This window comes from Sardina pilchardus, chromosome 9, assembly GCF_963854185.1.
Source record: "Sardina pilchardus chromosome 9, fSarPil1.1, whole genome shotgun sequence".
NCBI classification, from domain to species: Eukaryota; Metazoa; Chordata; class Actinopteri; order Clupeiformes; family Clupeidae; genus Sardina; species Sardina pilchardus.
Window position 1 is genome coordinate 23,364,737 of NC_085002.1, and position 12,500 is coordinate 23,377,236.

Sequence of the window (12,500 nt, forward strand, 5' to 3'; positions counted from 1 at the left end):
GTAAGTATACGTATATAAATATATATAGACGTCAATACAGAAACCGTCATAAGAACCCTGATAATCATCAGTTTTTTTTTTTTAAAGATTGGGAAGGGACTATGTCCAGTCTACATATTTGCAATCTTCTTAATTTTAATCATAAGACCTGAGGAGCTTCTTTGCCTGGTTCTAATTCTAAATCTAAAATCTTTGAAATCTGTTGTTCTTTCTTTATTTTTTATAAAAATGTACAATGTAAAATGTACAATGTAAAATATACTCCTGTTGTTAATAAATGTACTCTCTATATAAACACACACTTGACACCACTCGAGTTGGGTAAAACCCAACTGTTTTCATTTTGTTTTGTACAACATTACTCGGTGACCTCGAAAAATGGAGATCTATGTGAAAAGTCACAGAATTTCTCTATTAAGAACGGATTTAATCTGCCTTGAAATAAGATGTTCACTATTTTAAGTATAAGGTCCGTTGATTTGGCGCAGGCTCCATGAGTCATCTCTGTCTCTACGGTCCAGTTGGATGAGCTCAGTGTATCTGGGCGGCCAGACCACATCTAGACCATCAGCAGTCATAACACTATCTGTCTGGCTAAATAAAGGTTAAATAAAAAATAAATAAAACACTATCTGTGTGCTCAAGCTGGCCTTGGCAACGTGTGTCTATGTGTTTATAAAAGGACATGACATGTTTATCTGTCATAATATTTTGTGAGGATAAGGTTATATTTCACTGGTTACTGTACACAGTGAAGGTCCATGATTAAATGTGCACAGGTGTGTGTGTGTGTGTGTGTGTGTGTGTGTGTGTGTGTGTGTTTAGAGGAAATAGAGATAGAGAGAGAGAGAGAGAGAGAGAGAGAGAGAGAGAGAGAGAGAGAGTATGTTTGAGTGTGTGCATATGTGTAAGTATAAGTTATTTTGTCTGAGTATGTGAGTATGTGTACATGAGAACATGTAGAGAGTTTATCTTTCTGTGTGTCGGGGTGTGTGTCTGTGTGTGTGTGTGTGTGTGTGTGTGTGTGTGCGTGCATGCGTGTGTGCGTGTATGTCTGTGTGTCTGTACCAGAGTTGTCCTCGTCCTTGCGGATCTTCAGCTTGACCAGGTCCTCACTCTGCTGCAGGATCTGCATGGCGTCCTCCATGGCGCAGTTCTCCAGCCGGATGTTGTCGATGGCCAGCAGCTTGTCCCCAGGCTCCAGTGTCCCTGTTCTGGGGACACAACATCCCACAGCACAAGCAGAGAACAAATGAAGCAACATGAAGGTGATGAACAGGCACTACTTGTTTCTTATTGTACACCTGAACATATTTTGGAACAATGAATCACTTAGTGAGATAGTGAGTCTCGCAATAAGTCAATGTTTAAGAAAGACCCTCTGTCTCCCCCTGCTGGTTGGTTTCACTAACTGGAATACAGCACAGGTGGCTCTTTGGTGTCATGTCTTGGCTCTTATGTCTGTGATACACGAGATTAGTGTTTACTCACCTATGAGCCATACTTCCTTTCTTAATATCTGATATGATCAATGGTTCCCCCGGTTTCTTATTCGCTGTGAACAAATAACAAAAGTGTCTGTTTCAATACACAATCAGGCATACACACACACACACACACACACACACACACACACACACACACACACACACACACACACACACACACACACACACACACACACACACACACACACACACACACACACAGACACACACACTCACGCATGATCACATACTCACTAAAGACATTCAGCGTTAATATTCTTCTCCATAGGGAATTATCTTAAAATTGAAACATAAAAACATTACAAAAAAAACAAAAAACAAACATAATTTCATAATGGCTAGCATTTACATCAAAAGCTAAAGTGTATTTGAATATTCATGGTATGTCTTCAAATAACAGCAAATGGAACTGACGTGGTCTAATAATAACCAGATGAGTTTGATCGTCATACTTTTTATATTATTATTATTTCCCACAGAAGTTACAGATATTTTCTTCATTGTTGAAAAGAGCAAGCTAAAAGTAGATCTCTTCCTCTGTAAACTGTCCTGGGTATTAAAAGACCTGATTTGAAGCCAAGTACAGGAGCTACTGTACTGAAAACACCCTACAGTATGTACTGCAGTGGCTATAAAATCAAGTACAGTGAACTTTCAGTAGCGGGTTCCTGTGGGAAAAATATGTCTTATGGTGCCATGAACCCTCTAACCCCCTGAAATGGCTCTGCCAAGATCAAAATGGCAACAGAGTTCCAAAACTCCTACTATTATGAATGTGTGTGTGTGTGTGTGTGTGTGTGTGTGTGTGACTGTGTGTGTGTGTGTGTGTGTGTGTGTGACTGTGTGTGTGTGTGTGTGTGTGTGTGTGTGTGTGTGTGTGTGTGTGTGTGTGTGTGTGTGTGCACTGTAGCCTCGTGCATAAACAGGCTGTAGCGGGCTGGCAGGGCATTCCCAGGCTGTGTGAAATATGGGCCTCAGGCACCAGCCCACTCTGAACAGAGCTGGACCTCATATGGGTCTGAGGATCTGGCTTGTGAACAAATGCAGGCTATGAATAAACAGAGGAGGGCAGACAGCTCATAAATAACCTGGATGCTTCCTGTGCCATTCGAAATAAGAAGGAGTAACGGGGGTGGCTAAATGCCCAAGTAATTTGTACCGTTAAATACCAGTGAAACTGCTCCATCCATCCAATTTCAGCGTCTTTAGTTTTTTGTGCAGAAATGCTTCTTTTCACATCAACTTCCATCGTGTGTGCGTGTGTGTGTGTGTGTATGTGTGTGTGTGTGTGGGGGGAAGGGGGGGGGGGGGGGGGGGGGGCGTGTGTGTGTGTGTGTGTGTGTGGGGGGGGGGGGTGGGCGTGTGCGAGTGTGTGTGTGTGTGTGTGTGTGTGTGTCTGTGGGTGTGTGTGAGCATGTTCATAAAACTCACCACTTATAGTTATTCCCAGCTCGACGCCTCTCTTCTTGGGAAGCTTCACATGGAAAGTACCACTGCTTGGTACAACAGACTCTGGGGAGAGTAGAGGCACATGGGCTCAGTTAACATTGGACTTGACCAACATGAGTTTATCTTCTTATTCTCCACACAGGACGTCATATTAACAAACACAAACTGTCCGCAATTTAAATCAAGCTGCACTCAAACTCAAGAGGTTTGGTAAGGATTAGGATTACATTTAATCAGGTTATAGTAAATCTTTACTAACTAGTGCAGTGTGCAGTGCTGTGTAGTGCAGCAGCAGTCAATGAAGTCTTACTGATTGAACAGTGTCCTTCCCTCTGCAATGGAGTAGTTGCATGAAAGGCTCTCGGTGAGCTTGTTTATTTCCTGTGGAGACAGGTGTGTTTGAACCTGCCGCTTTTCTGAATGTAATTTGTGTCTACAGGGACCCGGTTGGGTGTTATAGTGAATCAGTATGTTTTGATAAAGAAAGATGTGTAGACACTAATTACACTCAAAATTGTGGCAGGTTCAAACACACCTGGCGCCCCAGGAAATAAACAAGGTAGAGCCTTTTGTGCCCCGTCTGTACACTATACTCCAGTATACTCAGCTCCGAACTTTGAACTTTGTATTGCACACATCATTGTTACTTTTTCCGCATAAAAAAAAAACAAAACCCTTGACAATAAATGATTCTGATTCTGAAATATTTTAAACTCACAGACCTGCTACATCAAACTCCACTTCCAGAGTGACCTTATTGGTCAGAGCAGCATCTCGTAGCAGCTGATTGGCCTCCTCCAGAGTTCCGTCCTCAGTTGGGATACCGTTGATGGACAGCACTCTGTCGCCAACCTGAAGCAGCCCACACCTGTCAATCAAAAACACAAAGACACAAACAGATAAACACACACAACAGTTATTCGAATGTCTTCCAGGAAAGTTCAGGGCACTGCAACAAGAATCTCCTACAGCAAATCATCTTTTTAATGAAATAGTTGCTACAAAGAACCTTTTTCATTCATTCATTCCATCCGTTTTGACAGAACTACTGATCTTGAGTCAGTTCCTATCCACCTGCTGCTGCGAGAACTACCAGAAGGTCACCTGCTATACCTGTAAAATCTCCTCATTTTCCCCTTAGAGAAGAAACACCCTCCATCAGATATCCCTGACAGCCAGGGGCATGCAGAGGCACATCTAGATGAGGAGCAGAGCCGCAGGCAGCACCAAGCTGAAACATCACTCACTGAGGATATTAACTCAACAGTGAAAGAACTCTGAGAAGGCAGACCTGACAGGGTGGATTTAAGGTGTTGCTTAGTTGTGTGATATTAAAGATCCAATCTGGTGAGTGGTGTCATCATAAATTGTAAAAAAAAAAGGGCTCCGTTAGAACATATCACAGTGCAATCTTGAATGAAACTGGGTGCGACACAACCCATTTGGATGTGGAAGATGTAATTCCCTTCTTCATGAAAGGGCCTTTGCTGGATGAACTGCAAGCTACGTGAAGGGGTCTTAGTCTATATAGGGAACTTCATTCCTCAGTGCTTTCTGCAGTTGTCGTGACAAACTGAAATGATCAGTGTTGGTTGATGGAAAAAAATCTGAATTAAGTCTGAAAAATCTACTGAATTAAGTGGTGACTGATTTGCAAAATGCAGAATGCATAATATATTTTCAAGAATTTTAAACAGTGGCAGTTTGTTCTCGTCGATTCTATCATATGCAGGACACCTTCACTGGCACGGATAAGGAGAATTTGTTCCGACGACGCCTACTTTATACACAATGCGCGTTTTTACAAAAACAAAAACAAGTCTGGAGCGGTTCCTTTGTCCACAGTGACTAGCTTCTTGCATCTGCTGGACAGGCTGGCCAGCACTACACTGCTATCTAACAAAATGCCCCTGAAATCTCAGTGCTGTCATCTCCACTCTGCTACCCCCCCCCCCCCCCCCGCCCCCCAACTGAGACTCCTCAAGGCTGGTGGAGCAGTGCATTGTGGGATGCCGTACGTGCCCTGAGACAGTTGCCAGTGAGAACATAATTGAATAATTACACAAATCACCACCAGCAGCACCCAGCCAGCCCAGAGGGGTGCATCCCACTCTCCCCCCCCCCCCTAGTCCTGGCCCTCCTGGTGGGGGGAGTGATTTGAGCCTCCTGCTACAGCAATGAGCTGTGGATCCTCCAGCAGCCTCTCCGTGCCTCCTCTAATAGCAAACAGATATACCTGCCATGGCTCAACACACTGCAGCACACTCCAACACTCTCACACATAAACAAAACAGGCACACAGACGTGGACACACACTTGTACGCACATGTGAATGAAATGCACACACAAACACACCTAAGGTTATACAGACACATGCACATATTAAAGATCAAACATATTCGTACACATATACTGTACACACACAGTGTCACAGCCTTCTTTTTCCTCTTTCTCTCTCTCTCTGTCTCTCTCTCTCTCTCTCTCTCTCACACACACACACACACACACACACACACACACACACACACACACACACACAGCCTAAATTGCTGTGATAGGAGGCTCTTCCTTTGGTTCGGACCCTGCTGAGCACTGACCCACATACAGCCTGCAGTATCAGCTCTTCACCCTGCCTGCTTTCTGCCAGCCTGCTTTCCTTTCCACACACACACACACACACACACACACACACACACACACACACACACACACACACACACACACACACACACACAGGCAGCTCATATTGGAGTCCTGGCGAAAAGGCACAGCTTCAAACACAGCGTCTCATGTCATCAGAGCAATGGTGAGGGCAAGACAGCATGAGAGATCAGCTCAGGTTACTGACCCTCAGCACCCCTGGTGACGGACGAAGAGAGCTGCCAACACTGCCATGAATATAGTCAATTTGGTCCACACTCCTCTCCTGTTGGATGTCAATTAGTCCATTTTTATCTGACGTGATCTTGATCCAACCAGGCCCAGATTTGGCCTGGTTCTGGTCCAAATGCAGCATATCAGGGTCAGACCCACTTCAGAGGTACCCATCACCACTGAGAAGCTAATCTGGGCCAAATCATGTTCTGATTTGGTGTGAGTGCAGCCCAAATCAGGCCTATTCCTGATATATTATTCTGGCCCTCGGCTAACAGATTATTAACATTCCGGTATAATCCTCCCATTCCTCTCTTCATCTGTGCCGGGATGCCTGCCCTGTATGACCCTCTATATCGCTGTTCGTCATTGCTAGGAAGCCTGTCGCAGCCTGTGGAAGCCTGGTTTCAGTGCATCCACCGCACGAGGGGTGGATTATGCGGCTGTCTTATTGTGTGGGAATATGATCAGAGATCCTCGTGTTGTCGGCCCGATAGGATCAAAGGCACAGAGCAATAGAAGAGACATCACAGCCACACGCTTCTCTCAGTCGAGGCACGGAGCAGTCATGTAATCCTGTGCAACAGCAATCCAACAGAAGGAGACAGAGTGCCCAGATCATATCAATCACCCGGCCTGCTCACAAAAGCTTTACTTCATACAACAACTCTTTATAAACATGGCCCAGTATACAGAGTAGCAATGCAATCTAGTGAGTGACAAAAGAGGAACAGAGTATGGCTTTGGAGAGGACACAAAACTAGCATTAAGGTTCAAGTTAGAGAAAGAGTTAGAGAAGAGCTGAGAATCATGGAGAATTGCTGTTGCTCACAGATCATTATGGTTATTAATTAGGCTAGTTAGGTTAGTTGCATAATTAGAAAGGGCCACAGGTGATTTCGTATGGTATCCATAGGCTGATTTTACAACAGCTACAGTAAGAGGGGTTTTAGCCACTCCGCTAGCGTAACAACACCCCTTAGCTGTTCTTAAATCTTTGTAACCTAAAGCCTATCGGGGATTAATGCTTAAATTTATAACAAGACGTGCTGGTTCCTCTCTCACACCATTCTATCAAAAGACAATGATTCCCATTATACTCCATTATACTCCCATTAAATGCCATGATGCAGTATATGAGACTCCATTATTCCTTATGGACCGATGGGGATAACAGCATTTCTTATACTCTTATACTTTTATACGCTTTTATTCTTATACTAAATAATAACTTGCGGGGCTTGGGGGTGACCATAAGTGAAAGCCATGAAACTGTCATTCTAAAATGGATAGTTCTGGTAGGCTACTTTGTCTGGGAACCTGGTTAAAAAGCTAAATCCACCCTGAAGAAAACAAGTTACCGTAATTTCCCAACTATTAGCCGTGGCTTATACATTGATTTTGCAAAATTGCTTAAGCTGAGGTTAATATACTGGTGCAGTTAAAATGGTATTAATATTAGTTTTTGTTTCTTTTAACTTGCATAAAACACTGCCCTGCGGCTAATATACAGGAAATGACTGCATTTGAATCTAAAGAACCTGAGATGTTTTATGTTCAAATGCCCTTATTCAGGGTACATCCTATATGACTGTATTCCAGGCACCAGCATACCTCATGCATATGCTGTATCTCTCACCATCTACACAGATGACCATGTTTGAAAATAAATTGTAGCTCTCTACCCTGTAACTCCTCCGCAGACTCATACTGTGTATGCCTGTGTGTACACTTTGCATCTCTCGTTGTCTTTTCTTTTACTCACTGAGTAAACACTGTTATTGAGAGTGACTCACAGCAGGGGAAGCCTTGGCATTTTAGCAGTGTGTACTTGGCACAAAGGTTTTGGTCTTGTTGGCACTTTGTGAGGTAAGGGAATAGTTTGCTAGAATTTATATTAACAGTGAATTGTGTGTGTGTGTGAGTGTGTGTGTGTGTGTGTGTGTGTGTGTGTGTGTGTGTGTGTGTGTGTGTGTGTGTGTGTGTGTGTGCGTGCGTGCGTGCGTGCGTGCGTGCGTGCGTGCGTGCGTGCGTGCGTGCGTGCGTGCGTGCGTGCGTGCGTGCGTGAGAGAAAGTCTGTGTGTGTGTTCCAATTATGTGTCCAGGAATAATTTCAGACCCACTGCTGATGAACTGCATAGTTTCAGCCAGTAGGGGGCAGTTTCATGACAGGCATTGCAGAGAAATTACCCAGAATGCTCCTGCATCCCACATCCCCTGAACCCCTTACAGTCATTGGGGAAAATGTCTTTCTTACAGCAACATCATCATCCTGACAACAATAACACAAACTACACTACGTCATTGCAATAATCAGTGTGTGTCTGTGTATACATGAATGCATCCATGTGAGTGAGTGGGTGTATTTCTGTGTGTCAACACGGATGAAAAGAAGCATGAGTGTGTGTTCCTGTGTGCGCATGTGTGTGTATGTGTGTGTGTGTGCGTGGGCGTTTGTGTGCCTGAATGTGTGTATGCGGGTGTGTGTGTGTGTGTGTGTGTGTGTGTGTGTGTGTGTGTGCACGCACGTGTATGTGTGTGTGTGCGTGGGCATTTGTGTGTGTGTGTGTGTGTGTCTGTGTGTGTGTGTGTGTGTGTGTGTGTGCGTGTCCAGGGTTGTACCTCTCGGCGGAACTGTCAGGTTCGATGAAGCGTATGAGCGGAGGTGCAGAGAGCGTCTCGGTGGCGAAGATGCCTCCCTGCAGCTGCACGCCGAAGCCATTGAGCGGATCTCCTCCGAGAGTCACCTCGCTGCTCTCCACGTGCACGATCTGCCCACCCGGACCCACCGAGCTCGAGGCCAGAGATACTGTGGAGGAGGAGAGGGGAGATGAACACACACGCACGCACGCGCGCGCACACACACACACACACACACACACACACACACACACACACACACACACACACACACACACACAGTAGATACATAAATACAAATGGACATAGAACACACATGCACACACAAATACACAAACACACAGAGGCACAATATAGTCATACGGACAAATCATTAGTCAAGTCTTTCTCTCTCTCTCTCGCTATCTCTCTCGCTCACTCTCTCTTTCTATCTCTCTTTCACCCAACCACTCACATACATACACACACACACACACAGAGACATCTTTTCATGTTTCATTTGATCTGTTTTCAATCTCCTTTACTGTAAAAGCGCTACTCTACATGTCCGCTACATCAGGTCACCTACATGAGCTCTTGTGGTCTTTCTGCCGCTGCCTCCTCTTCAGCATGGAGTTGCGGGGGCTCATCGGGGGGTGTGAGGTGCGGGGCAACGTGCTGGACGTCTGGCTGGTCATCCCAGAGGTGGTGGTGGAGCCCGGAGAGAAGTTAGTGGACACCACAGCTGCGAGAGGAGAGAGGGAGGGGGAAACTGATTTATATTCATTAATTTAGCGGGCGCGCTAAGTTTATCCAAAGCAACTTATAAAATGAGCAACTACATTCAAGCTTAAGGGGGCCTTGGGCAACAATGAACTCGACTAGAGTACAATAAATACTACTAATAGAGGATGACCGTGCAGAAGATGAAGTCCTAGTCTAGTCAATGGAGAGTGGTAGGAAAATACACAGAAGGTAGTAGGAGGAAAAAGGAAGTGCATGGTATGTAAGTGTGCCTGGCTGTTAGAGAATTCAGGCAACACTACAGCATGCAGAGAAAGAGATGGAAGGAGAGAAAGAGGGAGAGAGAGAGAAGGAGGGAGAGAAAAAGGAAGGAGGGAGTAGGAGGGAGAGAGAACAAGGGATGACGTAAACACCAGAGCTGGAGAGAAATGAGATGATCCGGCGGCAACCTGAAGTTACACTTTCTTGCTTGCATGTCAAATTCACACGATAACTACAGTAGTTCTCTGCATGCAAGTTTGTGTATATTTAACTTGAGAGGCGTGTGACAAGACAGACAAATGAGACAGTTGCTAGAAAAGAACGATGGCAGGTATGTTGTGTGTGTGGAGTGTGTTCTATGAGTTTCTTGGTGTTTTGAGCCCCCAATGATGTCTTCAAGGCAGCGCTGCCTGGAAGGCGCTAGGGTTAGGCATGGGTTTAAGGTTAGGAAGTTAGGGTTAGGGTTAGAGTTAGGGTTAGGGGTAGGATTAAGTGCCTTTAAGTCGACAGTGGCAGCGCTGCCTGGAAGAGGACGTTGGGGGCGCAAAAGGCCATGGAGCGTTCTATGAGCATTCTATGAGCTTGGGCTGTGCGTTTACATTTGCAGTAGTCCTGGCTGTTGGAGGTGCTCCACGTGGAGGTCTTACAGTGGCCCGTGTGCTGGGCATGGCAGTAGTTCACACACGGATCCCACGAGTGAGGGTGGTCACTCTTCAGGACCTTCACTGCAAAGCACACACACACACACACACACACACACACACACACAGAGACGCAGACACACACACACAGAGACGCAGACACACACACACACACAGACGCAGACACACATACAAACATACGCGCATGCTCGCACACACGCGCACACACACACACACACACACACACACACACACACACACACAAACAAACAAGCATAGATCAAGCATACATCCATACACACACACACACACACACACACACACACAGACACAGCATCAATAAAGGCAGAGAGTCAATATAAAGTCCAAGGCAGTGCTGATTAAGCTGGTCTACTGTGACTTGGTGCAGTGGCATTGAAACGACCAGGTCTTCGTGCGGAAATCTATCATGCTTTAGAATAATGCACACACATCATACACACAGCATACACACAACACTAAATATACAACAAACAGAACAACAAATATACACAACGAACACAATGATACACACCATGTCACACACCAAGTGTGAAAGTGTGCTTCAGTAAACACAGCTCCAATGCTTCGGTCACTTCTTTTTACGGTAATACAACATGATCATTCATTTCTGCGATATTCAAGAGATGTGACATTTTTATTCATGATTCCATTCCCCTATGCTCTCAACAGCATATCTTTCAAAAGGGAGATGTATTAGCAGTGCGGAGAAACCCCTGGGTTCTTTCGGCTTTGGCAGGGAGTCCATTCAAAACTGACTTTAGCAATTTAGTTCATACAAATGGAATCAATTCAATAGCACACTTATCCCATGCTGTACAGTTCAGTACCCCTTAGTACTGGATATCTAAACCTCTGCATCCTTTTCAGCTTTGCAAAGGGAAGCATTTCCCAGTGCAGGGCAATCTGAGCAAAGACTGTTAAAGCCAAAGTTGACTTTAAAAAACGTAGCTCACTTAGCAGGGCTCACTTAGCCCCAGATATTGACTAAACACCTGGGGACAAAAGAAAAAAAATTCTGCATTTTAAGCAGCCTTGCATATTGAATTCAATTTACTCTTCTTCCCCTACCTTAGCAAGACAGATATTAAATGAATAGATCATAGCCTAAAGGTAATATGGTACATCCAAATACATGTGTATGTGAATATTTACATACACCCAAAGGTTACTGAACCATACTAAGCGTGTATAATGCATATAGTGTATGCTTGATTTGCGGAGTTGATATGCAGAAAACTGACCCACTTACAGGAAGCATTGCTGTCACTGGGTACGCATGAGTGTGCACATGACAAATGATCCTCCACAGAGCAGCATCGGAGCGGCCCGTATAATTACTCTGGGATTCCGTACCATCCCTGTTCTCCCCAGGAACAGGAGCACAAGGGTGATGCAACTCCCTGTTAAAGAACCTCTGGGGTTATTCTGTTTGAATGATAATGCCCCGTTCTATTACCCCCCTGGGGTGAACTGTGTGAGACTGAGTGGCTGTAGGGGACTACAGACAAGGCCTTTCCTCTACCTCATGTCACCCTGCAGCTGTCCTGTCAGTTCTGTGGGAGTTGGAGTTTTGCGATGGCTTCTGTACTGTAGGTCACGGCAGAAGGAGCTTTTCAGAGTCTTGGACGAGAAGGATGACATCAAGAGTTGCCTGATTTAGCCGTCTGGATGCTAGTGGATGGGGAATGTTACTTTAGCAACTAGATGTACCTGTGATGGTTCTGTCTTTCTCTTTTCTAAAGGGGGTTGACCTGCAGTAGCAAGTGGGAAAGTGACCAAAGTGAATGACCGTTGTTCCTCGGTGGAAACAGGAAAGGATTTTGCACTATGAAGTAGAAGTTTCATCCTGAGCAAACTCCAACAATCTAACCAACGCAAATCACCCATTTCTTCACGACTAAGAGATATGCTTGACTTGCTCTCAGCTCAGTATTGCCTTGATTGAGTTGCCTTGATTGCCTAGGTCGAGAAATCCATCAGCAGACAGGCATGAACGCACAAATCTAAAACCCATTTCACCCCAGTCTATGTATAAACAGATGAAGACGAAGCAATTCCGTCTCTTTTTTTTTTGCAGGTGAACTTGCAGAAGCCTGTTCGCTTAAGAGGTCTGAATTAGCTTTAGGTTTCGTCCATCACTTTGACTGCGGACGATAAGAGGGATTGAGCGAGCGTCGTTATCGTTATTGTTCACGCGTAAGAGGCTTTGCCAGGCCGTCGTCACCTGAGAGACGAGCCTGCGGCGGGGGTCACACAACTCTCTGGAGGCAGGTGATGTTCGTCTTCACCAGAGACACACTGGTGCTCAGCATGGATGTGACGGATATGACAGGCCGCTAAGCATGAGAACTGCACCACCACA

At 45.1% G+C, this 12,500-nt stretch overlaps 1 protein-coding gene across 1 annotated transcript in view; it reads right to left on the reverse strand.

Moving 5' to 3' along the window:
• Window positions 1-12,500, reverse strand: part of grip2b (glutamate receptor interacting protein 2b) — a 199,593-nt gene that overhangs the window by 27,520 nt on the left and 159,573 nt on the right. Inside the window, exons 10-16 of the mRNA XM_062546401.1 lie at window positions 10,055-10,180; window positions 9,040-9,195; window positions 8,454-8,640; window positions 3,680-3,825; window positions 2,940-3,020; window positions 1,492-1,555; window positions 1,069-1,214 (exon numbers count right to left, since the gene is read on the reverse strand). Of these exons, the coding sequence (XP_062402385.1) occupies window positions 1,069-1,214; window positions 1,492-1,555; window positions 2,940-3,020; window positions 3,680-3,825; window positions 8,454-8,640; window positions 9,040-9,195; window positions 10,055-10,180 (906 nt within the window). The remainder of the gene's footprint in view (window positions 1-1,068; window positions 1,215-1,491; window positions 1,556-2,939; window positions 3,021-3,679; window positions 3,826-8,453; window positions 8,641-9,039; window positions 9,196-10,054; window positions 10,181-12,500) is intronic.